At 38.4% G+C, this 24,550-nt stretch overlaps 1 protein-coding gene across 16 annotated transcripts in view; it reads left to right on the top strand.

The window, feature by feature from the left end:
- Positions 1-24,550, top strand: part of LOC127572413 (sorbin and SH3 domain-containing protein 2-like) — a 337,556-nt gene that overhangs the window by 231,369 nt on the left and 81,637 nt on the right. For all 16 annotated transcript variants that reach the window (XM_052019640.1, XM_052019641.1, XM_052019638.1 and 13 more), the window contains 4 exons: positions 8,987-9,128; positions 12,309-12,478; positions 18,967-19,033; positions 22,261-22,308. In XM_052019640.1, coding sequence (XP_051875600.1) covers positions 8,987-9,128; positions 12,309-12,478; positions 18,967-19,033; positions 22,261-22,308 — 427 coding nt within the window. The remainder of the gene's footprint in view (positions 1-8,986; positions 9,129-12,308; positions 12,479-18,966; positions 19,034-22,260; positions 22,309-24,550) is intronic.

The following is a 24,550-nucleotide window of genomic DNA, read 5'->3' as shown; positions in this document are numbered from 1 at the left end:
GTAGTTGAGATGTTCACCTTAACTGCTGTGGTTCAGGAGCAGATGCTTCAATCAGATGCTGATTTACTACATGGTGACCATTACAGGGAGTTTGTGTGCGAGACAGAGGAATAGTTGAAGGCAGGATTAGGTTCAGCTTTGATGTTAACCAGTCCCCACTGTGGTTGAATATCCTTCTGGAACTCCAAGCCAAAATTCTGTAAGAATAACAGGCAGTTGGATGTTGTACCCAGAGCTGCATTCCAGCAGATGTTCAGGAATAAAGGGAAAGAATACAATTAACAAAGGAAGGAGACATCATTTGGACTGGTGACTACATTCATTATTGGGGATATGGGCATTGCTGGTAGGGCCAGTATTTATTGCCCATCAATGATTGCCCTTGAAGTTGGCTATGAGCCACTTTCTTAAACTGCTGCAGCCCTTCTACTGAAGGTACTGCCAGAGTACAGTTGAGGAGGAACTTCCTGGATTTAGGCAAAGCAATGATGAAGGACCAGCGATATAATTCAAAGTGAAGATGGTTTGAGACTTGGAGGGGAAACTGCAGATGGTAATGTTTGCATACACTTGATGCCCTTTTCCTGGTCATTGAGGGTATGGGTTTGGAAGAGTCCTGTTGGACTGGGCTAAGTAGATAAGTGCAGTGTATTTTGTAGATGGAACACATTGCAACTCTGGTGCACCATTGGAAGGAATGAATGTTTAGGGTGCTAAACAAGTGGTCTACTTTGTCCAAGATAGTGTTGAACCACTTGCAAGTCGTTGGAGCTACAACCAAGCAGAAAATATTCCATCACACTCTTGACTTGTGCCTCGTCAATGGTGGAAAGGCTTTAGGGCATCAGGAGGTGAATCATTCACCACAGGATATCCAACCCCTGATCTTTTGTAGCTATAGTATTTTTACAATTGAATCCAGTTGAGTTTTTGGTCAATGGTGACCTCCAGAATGTTGACAGTGGTGAACTCAACAATAGTGATGCCATTGGATATCAAAGGTAGGAGGTAAGAATCTTGTTGAAAATGGATCTTGTCTGGCAGTTGTGTGGCACAAATGCCACTTATCAGCACATGGAATGCTTCATTTGCTGAGGACTAGCAAATGAAAATGAACACTGTGTGAGCGTCAGAGAACATTCCCACTTCTGACCTTCTCAAGGTTATTGCTGAAGTAGCTGAAGAAAATTGGGTCCAGAACACTGTGCTGTGATGTCCTCTGGCTGGGATTATTGACCTCCAACCACAAAACATTTTCCCTTGTGTAAGGTCCTTTTCCCTTGGTCCCCATCGACTTCAGTTTGAGCAGGGCTCCTTGATGGCATACTCAGTCAAATGCTGTCTCAATGTTGAGGGCAGGCATTGTCACCTCACTTCTGGAATTCAGCTCTTCAATCCATATTAAGACCAAGGCTGTGCAGAAGGGGAGAGCCATGTGATCTTGACAAAACCCAAATTATTGGTGAACAGGTTTCTGACAAGGAAGTGTCACATAACAGCACTGTCGACAATGGCTTCCTCCACATGGCGGATGATTGAGAGTACATTGATTTGGCGGTCATTGGCTCATTTGAATTTGTCCTGCATTTTGTAGGCAGGGCATGAACAATGGATAGATGCCAGTATTGTAATTGTACTGAAACAACTTGGATAGAGATCTGGCTAGTTCTGAAGTACAAGTGTATTACACTACATTTAGAATGTTGCCTTTGCTGAAACCAGTGCTCTCAGTTGTTTCTTGATATCATATGGAGGGAATTGAATTGGGTGAAGACTGGTTTCTTTGGTGATGGGAACCTTGAGAGGAAGTAGAGTTGGAGACTGATTCAGTGGCAAATTCTGTTTTAATAAACATTTGTCTTCTGTTCAGCTAAGCGAATGAAAAGAAACTGTTCCCTTTGGTAACAGATTTAAGAACTCAGGTATATAATTTTAAGGGGAATGCAGGTTATTGCAAAAGAGCTGGGGAAAGGGACTGACTGGATTGGTCATGTGGAAAGCCAGCAAGGCTCTTTTCCTACTATAATGATTCTACTAATAGTCCTCGAGTATTTTAAACAGGAGCTAGAAAAAATACCTACCTACCATACTGATAAATGTTATTAAAATTAAGCAAATTAAAATTTCCCTACCTTGTTGATGAATGACAACCTTTTTTATCCATTTAAATAAGCTGGTGGACAATATTTCAGGTAAGGCTATGTTTAAGAATTATAACTGTGGCCCATTACTATGGAAAATAATTGTTGAAGTGTTTCATACAGATAAGCAGGATGATGGTCAGGAACAAGCTAAGGACACTTTATTTGTCATGTGTGTATGTAAGATTATGAGAAACATTTGCACTTGATATAAATTCCTCACACACTTTATATAAATCCCTCACATAACTGTTTTTGAATGAATGGGCGGATAATATTTTCTGACCATTTGCACTTTAACTTGTTGGACCCAGATTATCTGGGATGGTTTATAAAAGTTTAGTGAATATAATAAAGTAGTTACTGATTGTGTAAGCATTGAAAAGACAGTTTACAAGTGAATCACTTTAAATGTGCTCTTAAGATGTTAGTCTGGAGATGCTTACTGTTATATCAGAAGTAAATTCTACCTGCTCATGTGTCCCGTTTTTGTTTTTTCCCTTTTCGTCTGGTTTCTGTCCTTCCTGCTGTGTGGTTATCTTTGAAAGGTTCCTTCTCCACCACCCCGAAAGGGAAGTTTTTACTGGTATCAACTAACAAGTCCTGACAATCACCATCTACAACCTCGTTCAACACAGGATCTTATAAGTGGCAATCATCCATCCCCCCCAACACCTAGCCTGCAAATAACCTCCAGTGTTGCCCATTTGACTAATAAGGAAGAGTACACACAAAGTTCATCATGTGTGTCTCAGCACTCTAATGCAATTTCCCCTTTTGCACATCAGTCACCCTCTCCCCAAACCTTAACTGGCAAAGTAGCTGATAGCTCCCCTGCTGACACCTCACTGCAGGCAAGCCAAGAACACTCCCTGGACCGTAAAGTCACTGCCATCAAGCTAACCTTGTCAGAGGATCAGGTTGCTAATTCCCACAGTGCAGCACAGTCACCCAAGGCTAACACTGATGAAAAAACCTCACCGCATTCACTTCCACTTGGAGATAGGACAGAGTCTGAGAGACACACAGCCTCTCTTTCCATTCAGATTGTTCCAGCAAGTGCGCATACAACAGAACCTGGACTCCCAACTGTATCTGCTGCAATCAGTGCAAGGAATCAGTGCAAGGACATGTTACAAGAGTTTAATGCGTCATCTTGTACACGCTCCTCAGGGCATCATCTGGTACATAATATTTTTGTTTCATTAGCGACGGTTTTCGATGTAGTTAACATTTTTCCCACTTGCAGCGGTGTTAAAAATTAATCCGTTCTCTCATTTATTTATAGCTTACCTGTGAAAATAGCTTTAATTATTATCTTAAGGAACATTATTGTAATTTCAGCTTGAATTGGTTCATTTATCCTTTGTACGCTGCTATGTTTGAATCCTGTGTAATATTCTCATCATTACAAACCTTTGCATTCTGGATCGTTTCTACACTAATTCCTATTCACCTATCATTCCAAATCCTGCCAATCTCCATTACCTTTCGCTAACAGGTTTATAATTGTCCCTGTGATCACAGTGCACTATAATTATGTATTGTGCTACACTGGTATTTTCCTGTATGTTCCTGCTGATCTTTAAGTTGTCATTTACAGTAAACCTTGTTGCTAACCTAACTTTGCAAGGTAGAATTATCCTGTCCTGGAATATCTTTCCCATCTTCGAGATTAATCTAACCTTTCTCTATGGTTGCCATCCCAACTTCTTTCTTAACACCCCACTGACACTAAATCTACAGCCCTTTCTCTCCTGAATCATTTTTACCCTTCTCTATGTTCCTGGTGAAGCAACTTGAGTTGACTTTCTAAGTTTAAAGGTCCACATAAATTCTGTCCGCCTTGTTCTGTACCCTATCTGCCTTCAGAGGGCTAAGGGAGAGAATTTGACACTAATTTTATGAATTTTCCCATTTAGACTTAACCAATTTTAAAATGAAATCTTAATTTTTAAGGAAGCTTGCTGTAATGGCAAACTACACTTGGGTTGTGGTTACTAAAGAAAATTTTTGTAATAATTGATGCTAGGCTGAAAAATGTTAGAAGATATTGTTTGAAATTAGCCAGATAATTATTTCAATGCCAAATGTTTTAATTGTAGAAACTTGGATAGTTAAATCTTTATCTAGTAATTTGTTTAAATTTTATTTAACTTTGACAAGATAAGCGTGACATATTTACTTGGAGAGGTTTTACACCAGTTGCAACGATGAATACTTTTTTTGGTAAAATTGTTAGAAGATTGTTCCTTATGTACCCTGGGACTTTGTAACGATGTGCTCTGTGAAGGCAACTTTCTTTCAATTGAACTTGTTTACTTTGGCATTTCCTCACCAAATGTTATATTTTAACAAATGGAAAAATATATTAGTGTGTTTTTTGAATTTATGTTGTTATTCCTATCTGTATTGAATAGTGCAGTTAGCATGGGGTGCACAAGTCAAAGGAGCTGAATACTGATCAGAACCAGGTTTTTAGATGTTGTTGGAGGTAGATAGGTCCAGAGTTCTCTTGTTTTAGATGTTTGAAATAGCTTGGAATTGGATGATAAAATTTACATGCAAATTCTGTAATAATCATTGATAATATAACAAACACAAGGAGAAAAGCAATGATGTTATTTTGATAATGTGTAACCAATGAAAATTGGAGGTTAATTGAAGAGGTTGTTTGGAAGACTGTCAGATAATTTGTCTCCAACTTAATAACTTGTTCTTGTGTTTACGTCCATAATATTTTCCCTCCTTCAGTCCGAAAGTCCAAAAATCAGTACAGTGACTCAATCAGAAGAGAAAATGGCATTCAAGATTAATACACCACAGGCATGCAGGCAGATGTCACCAGAAGCTGCTTCACCTCTTCCTCTGCTACTTACTAACAGGATCTTCCTTTCACCTTGCTGTGGCGTGGAGCAAGAGCCAACTATCTTATCAAGCTTCAATGACTTCATCCCCTCCCATCTCCAGAAAGTCTGTTTCCCCACCCTGGCTTCTTACAATTTTCCTTCCCTGACCTCCTACCTTAATGTACATCTGAATGAAGCATCTCCATTTGTTACTGACTCTGCTCTGAGTGAATATTCATCTTGTGACCTAAGTGAGTCCTCCACAGCCATTCTAGGTGAGCTGCAAGTGTGTGGCTGCAATACCATGGATCTTCCTGACACTCCATCCCCAACCACGATGTCCACAATAACCGATGATACAGCTGCCACTGCTACTGGTCTTGCTCATGTAATCACCCTTCCTATTAAACCACCTTGCTAAACCAGGTGGCATCATTTCACTAGGCAATAACATAACCGGAAACATTCAAGGTGTCTGCATGTTTTGTATGATGTGTGGTGTTCTTATGTAATTGACAGTTATTCCCACCTATACCAATTGTACTCAGTGGTACCTACTAACAGTTTGTAGTAAAGAATGTCCTTTAACTGGCCCAGTTCATTCACATAGCTCTGGTGCATTTTATTTTGTTATGCACCATTATTCTAATAGATTTTGAAATAGGAATGAAATGAGAAATTGAAATGTTTGTCAGCAATAGATCTGCAAAGTTTTTGTGAAGTTATGATGTGTACTTTCTGTGCATCTGTTCTTTTGTGATTAATGCAACGTAAGAAGTTATTTAACAAATCCTTCTTTTGCAGATCTTAAAATACCAGTTCAAATTGAGTGACCTGAAAGGGATATATTTCATATACACAATGCACATTTTCAGTGTCAGCTTACCTACCATCTTAAATAAACATTTGTTTATGCCGGGTAAATACAATCAATTTTAACAGGATTATTTATATACTGCAAAATTGGAGTGAATTGCTGCAATTCGTTAAAATAAATAAAAAAAATTTGTACTATTTGCCTGATATATAATTTTTTTCTTTGATAATGGTTTAGAACTGCTTTAAATATAATATAAAATGTAGAAAGAGACCACCAGGTCAAATCAGGCCATGCTGGTATCCATCTCAGGTTCTGAAATCTCCAATTTTGCTACCCTTTCAAAATATCAAAAATTATACTTGATTTGGCTTCCTTTTCTCGTATGCATTTATTGATTTTTATCTGCGTGCACAATGAAATTTGGCAATTTCTGGAAAGTATACATCCAACATGAAATACTTTTTATATCCAGCTTGCCACAAAGAGCATTCATTACTTAATGATGTTTCTTAATCCTGAAGTATTTCTGGGCCTGTGTCCAGTTCCTAAGGCCAGCAAGGTCTCTGGGAATAAAATAGTGTTTTTCAGCAAGACGATCTTTCAGCTTCACTGCAGTTTGAATTGGACTTGAGGTCTCGGCTTAAGAAATTGTTTTGTAAGTTCATGTTGTCAAAACAGAAGCAGCAAAGGTTTAAGTTAGAGTCAGATTCACGTGTGTTTCGTTCACTGGTTGAATGGACTAGCTGTGCATAATCTATCACAGAAATTGTAAAGCCTTCATTTCACAGCATTGTAAAATCCTCTCCTGAGGCATTAATCTTGAAGTTATTCCTTTCTCTGTTCTCTTTGTTAAATCACTCATGGTTAAACTGACTTATTTATTATTTTAAATCTATGCCATTTCCCTTCCAACAAATAAAGGAAATCAAAATTACAAGGAAATGGAATGACATAATGGCTTAATATATGGTGGGATTTTGGTAGGTTCTTGCAGTTCAAAGTAGAACTTTGAGACAGTTTTAAGTAAATATGCATTTATGGGACATGTTCATTAACACTTCATGCCAAAATGGGTGTGACCCCAGAATTATTGACAGAGTGAATAAAAGCATGTGCAGAGGAGATTCACCAGGATGTTGCCTGGTTTGGAGGACTTCAATTATGGGGAAAGATTGGATAGGCTGGGCTTGTCTTCCCTGGAGTGAAGGAGGCTGAGGGATGACCTGCTAGAGGCATATAAGGTTATGAGAAGCATAAATAGGGTAGATAGTCAAAATCGTGTTCCTATGGTAAGAGTATCAAAAACAAGAAGATACAAGTTTAAAGTGAGAGGAAAAAGTTTTGAAGGGGAAATGCTGTAACTTTATTACCCAGAGAATGGTTGATATCTGGAATGCACTGCAGTGGAATCAGATACAATTACTATGTTAAAGAGGCATTTAGACAGACACATAAATGGGCAGGGCATAGAAGAATATGGCCCTAATGCAGACAAATGGGATTCGTACAGATGGGCAAAAAGGTTGGCATGGACATAGTGGGCTGAAGAATCCATTACTCTGCCCTATGACACTATGACTCTTTGGCATTTGTTATTCATTAAGAATGACATTCATTAAAGAAATTAGGAGGGCAAAACTGGGCCATGAAATATTCTTGGCGAGTAAGTTCACAGATAATCCCAAGATGTTCTATAAATATATCAGAGGCAAGGGGGTAGCTAAGGAAAGAGTGATTCCCTTAGGAACCAAAGGGGTAATCTATGTGTGGATGCGAATGAGGTCCTAAATAGATACTTCTCATCTGTATTTATCTGGAGAAGGATGTGGAAGTTGGTAAGTTTAAGGAGGGGTGTGTGGATAATCTGGACCAGGTCAATATTGAGAGAGAAAGGGTGTTAGATACTATGGGATGCATAAGGTTTAAATCCACAGGGCTGTATGAGATCTATCCCAGTTGCCATGGGAAGGAAGAGATAGCTGGGGCCCTAATGGAGATTTTCCATCTTCATTAGCCACAGGTGAGGTACCAGTAGACTGGAGGATAGCTGATGTTGTTGCTTTATTGAAGAAGGGCAGCACAAATAAACCAAGTAACTACCTTGTTAACTGCCTTGTTAATTTGATGTGAGCTTTTTGAGGAAGTAACTAAGAAGAGTGAAGGGAGGACTGTACACATTACTTATATGGACTTTAGTAAGGCATTTGACACGGCAGGCTTATCCAGAAGGTTAAGGCACATGGGATCCAAGGTGAACTGGCTAATTGGCTTGGTGATAGGAGGCAGGGGGTAGTGGTAGAAGGATGCTTTTCTGATTAGAAGATTGTGACCAGTGGTGTACTAAAGGGATTGGTGCTGGGACCCTTGTTGTTCATTATATATATTAATGACTTGGATATGAATAGAGGAGGTGGATGACACAAAAATTGGTGGTGTTGTGGATAATGAGGAAGATTGTCTAAGGCTATACAAGACTATAGATCAGATGAAAAGTTAGTGGAGCATTGGCACTTAGATAAGCAAGACAAAGAAGGATACAGAACTAATGCAGTCAAATGTGATTGGCATGGATGTGGTGGGCTGAAGGGCCTAGTTCTGTGCTGTACAACTGCATGACTATATTACCAGTTAAACCAGACACCCAGGAAAATATCAAGAGGCTGTTTTACCAAATGTCATTGTTTATTCTGTTCCAACCCAGGTTTCTTTCAGTAGATGTGAAAGGACTGACTGCATGAAATGACAGAAAAAAAGCTTAGTTTTATTTTCAATGTAACTAACCTTCTTTCGTTTGGGGATAACTGTTGTCAGCATTGTCAGAATCGGAAATGCAATTGAAATGAAACTAACTTGAGGGAGGTGGGAGCAGTGGAATTGTGTGACAGAAATGCTATCACTGTATGGAAAATTGTAATACCGTGTGAAAGCATCTCTGTGGAACTTGGAATGCTTGTGGGTGGAGTAAAAGTCTTCTTAATATATTTACATGAGCAATTTTAATGATCGGATGACACTCAGTACTCACTTTGGAGACCTGTGTATTTTTCTGTGCATACTAATTACACCACTACTGTTGTCTTTTCTGGAATACAAAGTCTTACCCTCTTTGATTACAAAGGTGTATTAATGTATTACTAGCTGTTAACAACAGTCTGGTTTGTTTTCACTGAACACAGATGACAGTGAATGGGAATTCTGCTGCTGATAGAAGCAGTCCAATGAGTTATTTGCAAAGACCTTTCTCCCCGTCATCAGCCTACACCTCACTATCTTCAGTAAATCCAAACATTGGTATAATGCAGCACAGCAGAACAATGGGTAAGCTTTTTCTCTGCAATGTTTACATGGTGAAATTATTAATAATCTTTAGGGCATGGGCATTACTTTAATTGGAACAATAACCTGCATTGTTCTTCTGTTTTGAATGCAAAAATGTGGCTGTAGTCAGTACTATGGCACACTTTAAAATCTCAACAGCAAAAAATGTTTAGTGTATAAAACTCTATGGTAATGTAATAAAGAAATAACTGGACTAGTTGAATTTACTTCAGATTTGTATTTCTATAAAATTAGATGTTAAAAAGTATTCTGTTAAATATTTATTAAATGTAATCCATCTACACACCACTGTCCATGGGATTAAGGCACTATTAGAGTAGCAGATGCTGCTGGAAGGTAGCTGCAATAACCTCAACATTTATTGATGTTGGGACTGGGGTTTTGTGGCTCCATTTCTTTGCACAGGCAGGTGGCACAGTAGTGCTGTAGGTAGTGCAGTTGTCAAACAGCTCCAGCGACTCAGGTTCAGTCTTGACCTCCAGTGTTGCCTATGTGCAGTTTGTACGTTCTCCCTGTGACAGCATGGGTCTCCATCTGGGGCTCCAGTTCCCTCCCACATCCCAAAGACACGTTTGAGAATGACGTTGATGACAGAGGTGCTGTCTTTCTGATTACACATTAAACTGAGGTCTGTCTGATCTTCCTGGGTGAATGTAAAGGTCCTAAGTAACTACTTTGAACACCAAGGGAGTTTGTCTCCAGTTAATGTTAATCATTGAGTCAGGTTGTAGGCTTATTTACACGTCTTGATGGCGGGTGTGGACATGGAGGGTCAGTGGGCCTTCCGTGCCACAGGACTCTGATTCAATGGCATTTTGGTTGTCATGTGAATTACCTACTATAAATTGCCTCTAGTTTAGGTGGGTAGTAGGAGAATCCTTGGGGTGGGGATGGTATGATGATCAATGGATATGCATGAGAGAGTATATTACAGGGAACTAAGTGGGGGTATAGGATTGATGGGATTCCCCTCAGAGCCAACATGGATTCGATGAGTTAAATGACCTTCTCCAATGTCATAAGGAAATAAACTGAATTTTACGTTATTTTACATTGATTCCATATTTCCTTATGACATTGGAGAAGAACATTCAACACATAAAGTATGCTGGCTATTAGAATTAATGATATTTCATTCTGGCCTTAGAATGAAATATCATTAATTCTATTCTCCCACTTAATTTTAAAGTAGTCGTGTTCAAATGTTTTTTTTATATTTTTATGACCCATGTGTCTTTTGTTCTTCAGTTAAATATTTGTTAGAATGAAGTACTTGTTATAATTTTAAACGTCACATTTAGTACATCAGTCAATCCATAAGTGATCCAGAAATAAGATTGGCTAAGATTAGACACCTAAAATCACGGCAACCGATGGTGGGGCAAAGAGAGGCTGGAGTCAGAGCAATGGAATTTTGGTGTTGTACACGATCTCAAAAATGCAGAAGAATAAAGTTATAAAGCATTTGAAGGGCATGTTTTCATGTTGTGCTGGGTTAGGTATCTATTTCATCTGTAATCTCTTGTACAAGGGATTCAGTTTGGGGGTTCAGGCTACTTGGTGGGTTCCCTTCTGTTACTCCCTAGTTTCACATAGTTTGTTCCCCGCTCCCCCAAGACAGAGGACATGTTTAGCAGGCATTAGTAGTCTTTGTTGTTTCCTAGCCAGTATTTCTTTCTTCTCCCCCTCGTCAATCAGTCTGTTCTCACAGCTGCACATTGTCACGAGGATTGACTGCAGTATCCAATCTAGTTGTTGAAACATCACCATTGGTAGGCTATATTTCATTTATTAATTCTCTTAAAGCACGCGCTATTAGAGCTTATAATACAAAATAGAAACCATTGTTTGAAGGTGTTCTAATAAGTTAGTTAGCTCTCAATGTATCCCAAATAGTATAAGCTGCAGATTCCATTTATTTGGCTTTGGCTCCTCCTGGAGCCCAATGGGGCCGCACAGTCTTCTGCAGGCCTCCCCAGCTGGAAACTCTGCCCCACTGAGCCTGTGCTGGGTTATACCTCATGTCAGCTCAGCAATCCCATTCAAATAAATGGCAGGCATCTGCTCCTGGAAGAAAGGTGGTTCTATTTTTATTATTTATTTTAGTTAGTTTCAATCATTTTCATTGATTTATAATGTGTGGATATATTTTTAAAATGAAAATATTTTAGTTATTTTATCATTTACTTGTTCCAAGTGTTACTGAATATTTGTGAATGCCAAAGAAGTTTGTGAACATTCAATGTATCCAACCATGCTGACCCTTTGACAGCCCAAAGAGCTGGGGCCCACAAGCTTGCCAAGTGCCAAAGCTGTTCTGTGAGTGCAGCCAGCACCGAAGCATCCTCAGGCCAATGCTGGACCACACTCAAGTGTAGGGAGCAATGAAACAGGAGCAGACTCCCATTTATTCTGGGACAATGGAAGATCTTCCAAGTTATTTTCTCAATATCCTTTTGAGGCTTTAGAGTCACACAGCACAAAAGAGGCCCTTTGTCCCACCATATTCATGCCAACCATTGACTGTTCATTCAACAAGGGAGCAAACGTACATAAAAACTTCCACATGCATCACAATCTTTTTATGTGCATATATAGTGCATGATTATCCAGAAAGACTGACTGGATAAGTAAAGTTTCCTTGGATCCATACTTAAGTAGTTATAGGAATTGGACTCACGAGGATTAAAATCCAGACAGCCTAACAGAGTACAAAATCTGAAAAGGTTAAACATCTGTCAATTAAGTGAAATATAATAACCCCCCATTTCAGCACTTAAGATTAAAATAAATATATTTAGTTTATTTTAACATGCTGGAAAAATGCTAGAAAGGATGAAGCAATAGCAGTTTAAGTGAATAGATTCTTCTGAAGAGTTTCATCTTGAATCCCAAGATGGAATTGAATTTTAAGCAGTTTTGCTGCAATAATTATGAAATGGACATTACATTCAATTTCAAATTATATAACAAATAAGAATTTTCTTCGTAATTTTAAGCTGATGAAATTGAAGTATTCAAAAAAGGACAAGCATCCCCTGGTGTACTGTACAACAGAAAAAACTTGCAGCTGGAATCAACTGAATCATTGAAGAATGCATTTAATTGAGAGTGTAAAGGATTTGTTTCTTACATGACTTCATTTTTCTTTCCCCACAGAAAACTTAAGTATTTCACAGCAAAGCAAGTCTCCTGGTGCAGATATAATGAGCATAGAGCCAGTTTATAGAACATCAGAAGAGGAAAAGAAAGTCACAGTAATTAAGGCACCACATTATGCAGGAATTGGCCCAGTTGATGAATCTGGAATACCTATAGCCATAAGAACGGTAGGAACAGAATTATCTCTTGCCCTCTCTCCTTTTGCTCTGTCAGTCCTTTCCAATTATCTCTTTAAATTTCTTCCACAGGTATATCCCAATCAAGTTGTAGTCACAAGGAATAATGAATGAATATGGTTTGCATTAAAATACAACTTTCTATTAAATAGTAAAAATTGGAAAACAAGACTCCTTACTGGAGACCATCTTATTGTTATGACTTCCAGTTTCTAGTTCCAAATGTGTAAATGGTTGGTTGCACTAAACATGGAATATCATAAAAATTTGGTTCTATTTACATCAAAGGAACCAAATTTCAGAAGCATGCAGCTTCTATTGGAGGATTAGTTTTGACATTCATCCTATCAAGCCCTTTGTTAAGAAAATATGAATTAAGACAAGCAGTAGGTCATGACATCTCTTGAGTCTGCTGTTCCTTTCAGTAAGATGATTTAATGATCTCACCTCAGCCTCAGTTCCACTTTCCTGTCTGTTCTCCATAACCTTGGACTCCATCAATAGACCAATGACTGCCCATTTGGTATTGGTATTAGTTTATTATTGTCACTTGTACCGAGGTACAGTGAAAAACTTGTCTTGCATACTGACCATACAGGTCAATTCATTACACAGTGCAGTCACATATATTCAGTGATTCTTGGGTAGGGATTTTCAATGTTTCACAGTCCTCTGAGTGAAGTATCTCCTCACCTCTCAAATGGCCAACCACTTATTCTTCAAATATGTCACCTAGTTCTAGATTCCTCAAGAAGAGGAAATATCTTCTCAGTAGGTACCTGCCAAAACACTCAAGCTTATATTTCACAGATTACCTCTCATTTTTCAAGAAGTATACAGCTAATCCACACAGTCTTGTAAGACAATCCCTTTGGCCCAAAAACAACCGAATGAACTCTTAACTACCTTTTTTTCTTAACTTTCTTAAGTAGTATATCCTTCCTCAAATAAACACACCAAAACTGTATGCAGATATGCAGGTGTGGTCTTTCAGTGCCCTATACAGTTGCAGCATTTCTCAACTATTACATTCCATCTCCTTTGCAATAAAACAAATCATTCAATTATCTTTCCTAATTATTTGTAATACCTTCATCCCATCTATATTTCATCTTCTTTTTCAGAGTTTGTGTGGTCTCTTTCCATTTAAGCACTAGTCTGCTTTTCCATTCCTTTTGCTTAGATGGATAACCTCGCATTTCCCTTTAATCTCCATCTGTCAAATTTGTGCCCATTCACTTTGCAGACTCTTTACATACTCTCAATTTGCTTCCTCACCTATCTGTGTGTCTTCAGTAAATGGAGCTTGAATAACCTCAGTCCCTTCATTTAAATCATGGATATAGATTGTAAATACTTGAGGCCCCACCTCAAATTTCTGCATTTTCTCAGTAGGTTACACTTTGCCCATCTGTAGTGACCCATTTAATCTGCTGTTTTCTGTTAATCAATCCCGTATCTTTAAACCTCTTCCACGTCACCCTTCAATCTTCTCATTTCTAGTTTAAAAGTCCTCCAGTCATTTCACCCTTTCCTGTTAAGCATATCCTTTAAGTTCTATTATCATCCTTGTGAATCTTTTTTGCATTTTTTCTGTTTATAGCTGTTTTCTTTATCATATAGAGTTTATTACTGCTAACAGAACAAATATAGTATAACTGAGGATTAATAGAAGGTTAATGTGGTTTCTGTGCTTCTCAATTTTATCATTCTAGGAATCAATCTCAGTGCTTGGTTTCCTTTTTTTTTTAAATGGCCCAATTAACCTGCATTGTTACTTCATGATTTGTGTTTAATACCTACATCCCTTGGGCTCCTTTACACCATTACTGAGTCTTACTATCCAAGCATCAATTCTCTTCATTCTTCATTGCCAAATCCACTACATCACATTTTATCTATCTTGAAATTATTTTCCATTACACATCTATCTACAAGACATTAATGTCTTCTAGTACTTTGTCAAATTCTGTTAGTATTCATAACCCAAATTTGTTGTCATCTGCAGATTTGAAAATTGTGCTTGCAATTCCAGGGTCTAAATCGTTGGTGCAAATTATAACCAACAGTGCTTTTAGTGCCAGTGAATGTGGTCTGAGCTACTAGCTTTAGCCTTTTTATTTTGTGTTTTATAATCGGCTTGCTACCACTCTGCTACCTCTCCTCTGACTCCACACGCTCTGACCTTAAGACTCTAGATGGTAACTATTGCCATTTTTGGGATGTGTTATATTAAAGTAGGCCATGATTGCAGCATCTCTTATTGAAGTAAAACATATACAATGTAAGTGTTTTCTTTAGTGATTAAATTTGTAATAAATTAACACATTTAATAGGTCCATCAGTGAATCCTCCTGTAATTTCTAATTAGTAGATTTACTATTATCTCTGACCTTTGTCTAATTGCAATAAATGTTCCAACTCTTTCTCCATTACCTAACAAAAAGTCACCTGAATATCAAAGCGCCTGCCTCAGACAGAATGATGACTGATAGAAGATTTGTTTTTCTGCCAGCTGCAACATGTCAGAAATTTGTAATATATAACAATCTAAAAATCTGACCATTAGAGTCATGTATTTAATACACAGACCAAGAACTGAAGTTTAAATGGCAGAAATCAGTTTCTTTTGAGATGGGCATTCTTTATTGTCCTACCCCTTCATTTCCCCCCCCCCCCCCCAAAAGTAAAGCTGACTTCTGTAAGCCGTGGATTGCTGACCACAGTGACAAAATTCCCACGTCATATTCACTTTGCTCTATGTTGGCATCAAATATCTATTCCTATTGTTATCAGTACCTCTGATATCAGTAGTAACAGTTCCTTTGAAAGCATAATGAAACTATCAGATGCCAAGTGTCTTGTCAATGAGTAAAATTAGGAACATACTTGAGAGTTTAATTCTAGATTGAGAAGCTTCCTTGGCCACGGGGAAGAAAGGTTCTGCTTACTCTGAAACAAAGTTCTATGGTCTGTTTATGTGAAGTTGGCACAAGCTGTATTAATTTCTCCCTTCTTTCCCACTTTTAACTTTTAAATTAGCTTTGATTCAATACAGATAAAAATACAAAATACAAGCTTGAAGAGAAACATTTTCTTTTCTGTGGTTAAAAGGATTTTAGGCATTAACAGTTTTCCAAAAATTGGAGCTGAAATCGTCAGAGGTCTGTATAAAAACAATCTCCCACTGACACCACCCGGGAATATGCAGATTGGACCTTTGGTGTCCTATCCAAACACTCTTCAGCACCTTTCAGAGTCCAGTCAGATCTGGGTGTGGGTAAACACACTGGAATTAAGGTAAATGCTTTATCTGGAGCACTTGAGCATTCTGAGTCAAGTACCCACGGGAGACTGCATAAGCCTCTAGGCTTTTTGTGACTTGAAAGGCGATAGCTTGTTCCTTCTTGTCTATTGAAAGATCCATCCTTCAGGAAGATGAGGATTTGCTGTTAAGCAAGATGTAGGAGATTTTCTTCTTCCTTCATAAACATTTCTACACAAAGACCTGTGTGTTTAAAGGAACATTGTTCACATGGAATGCTATATAGAACAAATAAAAATGTCTCTACCCATGGTAACCTTTCATCTGCTTGCTTATCAATGTGTTATCTTTGCTGTAAGAATATTCTTAAAGATTCTGCTTTCACCAACCTTTGAGGTAGAATTTTCCAAAGACTTGACCATCAAAAAAAACTTTATCATCTGTCTTAAATAGGTGACCCCTTACGTGCACCCTGTCAAGACCCCTTGGGATTTTTTATATTTCATTCTCACTCTTCTAACCTGTAATGGGTACAAGCCTAGCCTGTCCAACCTTTCCTTGTAAATTGACCTGCATATTCCAGGAGTTAGCCTAAGGAAAGTTTAGAATTCCTATTCCAATGCAATAACATACTTCCTTAAATAAGGTGATCAATATTTACACAGTACTCCAGATATCATCTCACCAATACACCATATAAGTATAACCTCCCTATCTTTGTACTCGGGTCCCTTCAGAATAAATATTAGCATTGTTAGTTTTCCCAATTATTTCTTGGACCAGCATGCTAGCAGTTTGTAAGTCATGCATGAGGAAACCTAGATTCCTCTGCATCTTAGAGCTCTGCCATCTCTTACCAGTTAGATAACATTTTTCTTACCTTTCCTGCCAAAATGGCAAGTTCACACTTTCCCTCATTACACTTCATTTGCCAGATCTTTGTCTACTCACTTAATCTATCTATATCCCCTTGTAGCCACCTCCTGTCCTCTTCAAAACTCTTTAAAAAAAAAAGGTTTATGTGTAATTGACTTAGTTGAGAGTAAGATTTCCCGAGGTTGTCTGAATGAAATTCAGATTCCTACCCTTGACTTAGTTCTGCTTATACCAGTGGGTAAACATTAGAGCATGGAAGTATTTTCATCCAGGCAACCAGTGTCAATATTGCCCATTGATATTAAATCCCAGGCAATTTTGTGTTAGTGGCTCATGTTCATCAGGAACTGGACTGTGATTGTCCAGATTGCTATCAGAGCATACTTAAATCCAGCAGACTGAGGAAGTGTTCATCCCACAGCCATGGTCATAATGCATACAACAATTTTTCTATTACTGCACTCCAACTTTGACAACTATTGTTAGTTTGATGTTCCATTTGAATGTGTGAAACAGTATCCCTGTGTTTAACAAAGCAGTATCTATTGCAGAGTTGAACAGCTGTTTCTAGATTAAAGCATGCAGTTCACCCAGAGTTCACCCTAGTTATTAATTGGTGGTTAACACAGGCTGTCATCATAACCTATCTTATCACTTATTATTTCAGATTGGCCATTTATGAAAAAATATTTCAATAGACTTAAAATGTAAATGCAGACTATTCTCTCAAAAATCATCCCCAGTCAGTTGAACTTAACATGGCATGGAGTAGCATCATTGCTGAGGTCAGGACTTTGCTATTCAGTGGATGTTGTAGGCAGTGCCCACCCACATCACCCAATTACATTTTGGCTAGTCAGGTCTGTTTTACAAATCTGGAGCAGGTAAATTGAGATGAGAGCAGTGAGTCAGATATTAGGCTACTCAATATAATCTGCAGTAATATAGGAGATAAGATAAGAAGATTTGAATTGCAATATAAAGCTTTGGGAATCAGCTTTTACATACATAAATAATGAATGAAATGCAATGTTTTACAAGGACTGAAGGGTTACAACACCAAAGAGATCTGAGAAATTATTTGTATTCAATGCAGCCAGCAAGGTTAAAGAGTAATTTACTTCAGTTCTTAAAGGTTATAAAGATTCTACTGGTCAATGATCAAGTATGGAATAGAAAAAAAATAATTAACTAACCACAAACAAAAGTCAGGTTTTGAAAATGAAGCTTATTGCAAAGTGTAAACATCTCTATCGCAACCTACAAGAGGAATATTAGAGAGGGGAAGTACAAATATGAGAATGACGTTAGACAGGTCTAGTTACTGAGGTTTGATAGAACAAATAGGATGTTTCTGTCCACATAATTCTGTGATACTTAGAAACTAGAGCAATCTGGTTCCTGCTCTACAGAATAAATGTAATAAATAACAGTATTTGCTGAAGCAGGATGAATGGAATGTTAGAGGTAAAATTGAAAGATACCTTTAATTTGAGGAAATTAAAACTGAAGGAAATAGATTGATGTTTTTGGATAACTTGATTTATTTTTAATGCAGTCCTTTTATTTTCATTGTACTTAACTGGACAGCATAATCTAACTAAACTCAAAAATATTTTTGTTATATTTTATAATTTTGTGAACTAACCATTCATCTTTGAGCCTCAACACGAGCTCCTACAGGCTATTTGATCATAGAATACATCACAGTCTGATTATGGAGTCATAATGCACAGTTTTGCACACAGCAGCCGTAGCTGATGAGTTAATTCCCATTCCTTAGCCCAGGGGTGTTGAGGTCATCTTGTACTGCCTGAAATATCAGCTGTCAAAAAATTAGGCACAGACCAGGAATTAAACACCTGTTTTTCTGAAATTGCATCAGTCTAATCACTTGGATCTTTGGGGACAGGAGCTATACCTAATCCATTACTGCTTTCATTTTTGCATCCTGGATAAACCTTAACATCTGATTGTTCTAGTGAATGGGGCAATGAAGATGCTTACACTTGAGTGGGAGATAGTTCATAGTGACCAGCTCTGGTGCAGCTCAGAACTTTTAATACTCATGATATAATGCATTATCACAGCCTGCCCACTCACTGAGCTTTAGCAATCACTATATACAGTGATTATCAACATTTCATCAAGTGTGTTCAATGCATGTTATACACCAGAATAGCCATTATAGGACCAGAAGATTGGAAAAAGAAATCCTTACCTTTCATTTTTGTGGGAAAGCAACATGCCCACTGAATTTTGCAAGCAGAATAAAGAATGACAATGGGTATATTCTTTCCTGTTTGGCAACTAATTGAAGTTTGTATTTGTAATTTAGACAGTGGATCGACCCAAAGACTGGTACAAGACAATGTTCAAGCAAATACATATGGTGCACAAGCCAGGTACGTTGGAATGAAATCGATTTAATTCATCTACTCTTCTAAATCAGCCAGTGAACCTCAGAGTTCTAAGTTATATGGCACATTATTAAACAATAATTTGTATTTCTTTATTAACCCCTTGCTTCAATATATGCTCCAGGGTGTTTCACAGAGAAGTAGGCTAAAAATGGATGGCGAGCCCAAGAAGTAGAAATGAGGTGGGCTGATGAGAAGCTTGTTCTTGGAGACTGAGCTTAAAGGAGAAAAGTGGGAGGATCAGGGAGAAAATTCCAAAACTAAGGTCCTGCAAGTCTAATAGGAAGGCTGGGCATCCCCAGGAGACCAAGGCAGAATGGTGGCAAATTTTGGGGAGATGGAGGAGGTGGCATTGGAGAAGGTTGGAGAGATGAATGAGAGGCTACAAAGGGATTTAAAATTAAGGATTGCAAACTTTAAGGTTGGGGGAATCAGCAGCTAGTGAGGGCAAGAATGAGGAACAAACAGAATTCGGTGCAGAATCAGATACTGGCACTCGAGTTTTTATGCCTTTAGTTTTGCTAAAGATGGAAAATAGATGGCTGGGGATTGAAATAGTTGAGTCTGGAGGTGACATGCTTGAATGAATGCTGGCAACAACCGGAGAGACCGAGTTAGTAATGTTGCATTGATGGAAGTCAGTCCTTTACATATTTCCAGTGTATGAATTGGCCCGCCAAGTAGCTGTCATCCAGTTTTGGTCTGATGATAAATCAAAATTGCTGAAGTAATTTCTAAATGCTATTGCCAAATTTAAATATCAGTCAGCAGTAGAATGAAAGCACTTTTTTTAATGACAAGTCAATTTTTGATGTATGGAGCTAACCATCTCATATTTATGAGCTTCCAGAAAATTTCAGTGAGGTATCCCTGCAGTTAGTCTTACTGCTTTGTTGTTATGTAGTGCTTTCCACCCAAGGGGTCATTCTATTTCACCCTGTGTCAGAAAATTTAGCAGACAATTTTTAGGGCTATCAAGTGTTCAGAATAAATTGAATGGCTACAGCTGCCACATTGAGTTTCTACAAACTAAACAATGGACACCAGCTGTCAGTGAACGACCCTGTGTTGAATAACCTTGCTGTTATTAAAAGTACAATGCTGGATACTAAGCAAGGTTGGAATCAACTTCTTAATGAAGCTCTTTGGGAAAGAGATGTTCTTCTGAGAAATCGGTCTTCTGCTGCAATGAACTTAGCAGAAATTATCCTTTCCTTCAAAGCTTTACCACAAGCCCATTTTAAAACTTGACCCAGGCCTTTAGTTTGTGAGGAGCAATCTCTCTCTGGCGGTTCTTGGAGCTCTAAATGATGTGGCACATGTCTGCCACAGCCATCAAAAACTTAGCATCAGCAAGAACATAACCCATCTTGAGTCCTGTCCTCTTTTGCTTCCCATAATAGTTTATGAGATGATTGGCTGGGTAATGTGTGGATTGTGCAATGGCTTTGAAACAACCAAGTTCCTTATTATAGAACTGCTTAGATCTTCTTTTCATCTGTGCTTCAGGGAGACGTAGTGTTATCATGCAGTCTGCACCTATCTGTTTCAAATGTTCCTTTCATTTTATTGCATTGTCATTTTACATGCTTGTTATAGCTTATAGCCTGCTATGTTCCATGCCTGATTGAACCATGCAAAAGTATGCATTTGTTTTTTGTAAAGCAAGAACTTGAGAACATGAAGGAGAAGGAGTAGGCCATTCTGCTCCACCATTAAATAAGATCATGGCTGATCTTAGTCAGTGTTACTTCCCTGCACTATTCCCAAGTCTAAAATTTAATCTATTAATCGGTCTTGAAAATATTCAGCAAATGAACCTCCGTTGCCCTTTTGAGTATAAAATTCCAAAGATTCGCTGCTCTCTGGGTGAATATATTTATTCTTATTACAGTCCTGAATTGTCAACCCTTACTTTGAGACTGTGACCTCTGTTTCTAGACAATACTGCCAAGGAAAGCAATTACTCCACATCTATCATGTCAGGCCCCATTAGAATCTTGTACATTTCAATGAGATCACCTCTCATTCTCCTAATCACTAAATGGTGTAGTCCCAGTCTGTTTAGTCCCTCCTCATAGCACCTGTTGATTCCTGCAACCAATTTATTCCGACTCTGTTTTCTGTATGTTAATCAATCCACAGTCCACGTGAATATGTTACTCCCAATACTACGTGCTCTTATTTTGTTTAATAACCTTCTGTATGGCAACTTTTCAAAGACCTTCCAAATGTCCAAGTACGTCATCTCTACTATATCCCCCTATTTATTCTGCTAATTATATTTTATAAGAAAACAAATTTGTTGAGCATAATTATACTTCCCTAAATTTGGAAGACAGTGGTTAGCACTGCTGCCTCAACTCCAGTGACCTGGGTTCAATCCTGACCTCGTGTGGAGTTTGCAAGTTCTTCCTTACAACATAAGTTTCCCCTGTATGCTCTGGTTTCCTTCCACATGCCAAAGACATGCTGGTTGGTAGGTTTATTGGCTACTGTTAATTACCCCTAGTGTAGGTGGATGGTAGGACAATCGGTGGGGAGTTCGTGGGCTGTGCGAAGAAAAATGGGATTAGTATAGATAGGTGCTTGATGGTCTGTGCAGATACAGTGAGCTCAAGGCTCTGTTGCTATGCCTCATGACTCTGGCTCTGTGACTCCGTGATGATTCTGCCCTGTCCTTACTGGATGCTCAAGGTACCATGCTGGCAAACAGAGTCATCGTGGAGTCACAGAGCCAGAGTCATGAGGCACGGCAACAAAGCCTTGAGCTCACTGTACCTGCACAGACTATCAAACACCCAGCTACACTAATCCCATTTTTCTTCGCACAGCCCCATCAACTCCCCACTGATTGTCCTACCATCCACCTACACTAGGGGCAATTGACAGTAGCCAATAAACCTACCAACCAGCATGTCTTTGGCATGTGGAAGGAAACATGTCTAAACAGGAGGTATTGATGCAATATATGTAAATTCAGAAAGGATGGATTTGCTTTTTGATGATAATACATTGAGTAGGACAGCATCACGCAAGGGTAGGATCTCCTACCCATAAGTGCAGGCAGCATAAGGAAGGTGCAAGAGTATGAAACATATGCAAGACATGGTCAATCTCATAAGAATGAAAGTCAAGCTGTTGGTCCAGTTCCTCTGGTGCTGATGGCTGGCAGTAAATCACATTCAACATTCCTTTTTATTTTTTAACAGATGATGATACAGATGCATTCAATTCCACATATGCATATGTTTATCCTGGTAAGAATTTTATGTTATGCTTTTAGGTCTCAAATTGAACTCACAATCTGCTGTTCCAATTGGACAACACTATCCTATTCAACAAATATGTAAATGTGATATGTCTAATACTCTTTGTCCAACAGACTCTCACTGCTTATCTGCACTTCATTGATTACGCACAAAACATGCTTTTATGGTACATGCCTCAATCTGAGGACCAGAAGCACTGAAATTAATCAAGCCCAACACCACAAATACCGAACATGATCCTCTCTACCAATCCCTCCACACAACGACATTGCTCATTAATAATTGCTGTTCCAGAGTTAATAAATCTCATTAACTATTGGTCTCAGCATTAAAAGATCAACTGATTACAAATTGCTTAATAACAAATAGAAATCGAGAATACCTTTAGTTCAATTTATATTAATACTGTGTTAACTAGAATTATCACTGAAAATAATCTGGATGCTATGAAAGTTCATTAGTTCTTTCTGCTAACTGGATGAGTTTTCCGCATAACAACTTTATTTTTGTGGTCTTTGCTTTTCCATCACCAAATGTACAATTTTACTGAAAAGAACACATTAGCAACAAAATCTGAGAGGATATAAAAGTAAAAATCTGCAAATGCTTGTCATCAGATTTAAAACAGAAATTGCTCCAAGCACACAACAAGGTCAATCAGATTCTGTCAAGAGAAATGTCGCGTTATGGGGGTGAGCACTGGAATCAGGATGATTTGCCCCACAGCTGGCACCCTGGAGCCAAGAAAGATATAATTGTGTATTTTACCTTCACTGTTGCCCAAACAGTGTTGAGTCACACATTGTTACTGGAAAAGTTGTATCAGGGCATGTGACTGTGTGCTGCTTTTTACAGGGACTTACGGCAACATTCCCAACAAATGCTTTATCCAAATTCATACACAGAAGGATGCAATGTCTCAATTGAGAATCCAGTTGTGCAACACATCATGTTGATTATGACAAATAATCATGAAAGCCTGCATTACCAGAGTGTAGTATAAATGAGCTTAGGAGAGATGGAGGAGAATTATAAAGACTTGTTTTGGCTTGGGTAGAAACATGCCCTGCCCAATATGCCAACACCTTTTCAAGAATTACCTTCATTATTCATCAGAGCAGGAAAAGCTATTTAACAAAAAAAAAACAAAGATCTTTCAGCTCTGTGCCTTGCTCATTGTATAAAATGTCCTTCAAGTTTGAATTCTTTCATGCTCTAATCACACAATATTGGCAATCCAGTGAGATCAGATGGCTCAGTAACTTTGCACACTGGTCCTTTCACCACTGGTACTGCTTTTGAATCCAGTGCAGATGGATGGGATGAGAGGATCTTTGTGATGGCTAGAAGACGCTAATGTGAAATACATTTGAGCACTCCTAGTTGATTCTCTCATGGGTGTGGACAAGCAACACAAGGCATCAACCACTGGAATTCTGTCTCACTTTGATCCCACAAGCAATGGAAGAATGAAACTGATGCAGTAAAGAGATTTTGAAATTATGGACTAAAGTGAGTTTCTGTGATACAGTAGAAGAGGACTTAAACTGCAATAAACTTGCACTACAACTGCTCTCCCTACAGTTTGGCAGTTGAAAACATAGCACAGAGTGGTACTAAACCATAGTTTTGGTGCCTTTTTTTTCCCTGCTGTGATGGTTTTTGCCCTGAAATTCATTTCTTTTCCCTTTACTGTCTTGCTCTCGTGACTTGGTAAGGTTCCACAGAGACTTGTAATTCTCTTGTACTTCAACCAAGCATCCACTCTTCATGTGACCATGAGCAGCAAGAATCCCTGATTCACTTGATGATAGAATGATGGCCAAGTACAATTTTCCTTGATGTGAAGTGCACTTCCCAGTAGCAGCTAGAAGCAAGTCCCTGCTCCCTAATCTACTTCATCCATAGACATATGCAGATCTTTTCTTTTCACCACTTCTCCAGCTGAGAACAGCAATCAAAAGTGGTCCTTCCCTGGCTCTGTTGCTGCATACATTACACACTTCACATGACCAGTGCATTAGGGGTTAATTTAAGTAGCAATGATGGAACACACTGTGTAATGTGTTTTGAACTAATGTTTGTTTTCTTTTCCCCATTAATCAATGTGAAAATAGTCAGGCAAAGGAGACCATTGCATTCATTTTGAAGATGTTCTGATGCAATAATGGAAATGCTGACAGTGAATGGATGATTATAATGGAAGAAAATTTGAGAAAATCAACCAATT

The sequence above is a fragment of the Pristis pectinata genome, chromosome 7 (assembly GCF_009764475.1).
Source record: "Pristis pectinata isolate sPriPec2 chromosome 7, sPriPec2.1.pri, whole genome shotgun sequence".
Lineage (NCBI taxonomy): Eukaryota > Metazoa > Chordata > Chondrichthyes > Rhinopristiformes > Pristidae > Pristis > Pristis pectinata.
This window is presented reverse-complemented; position numbering and strand designations above follow the sequence as displayed.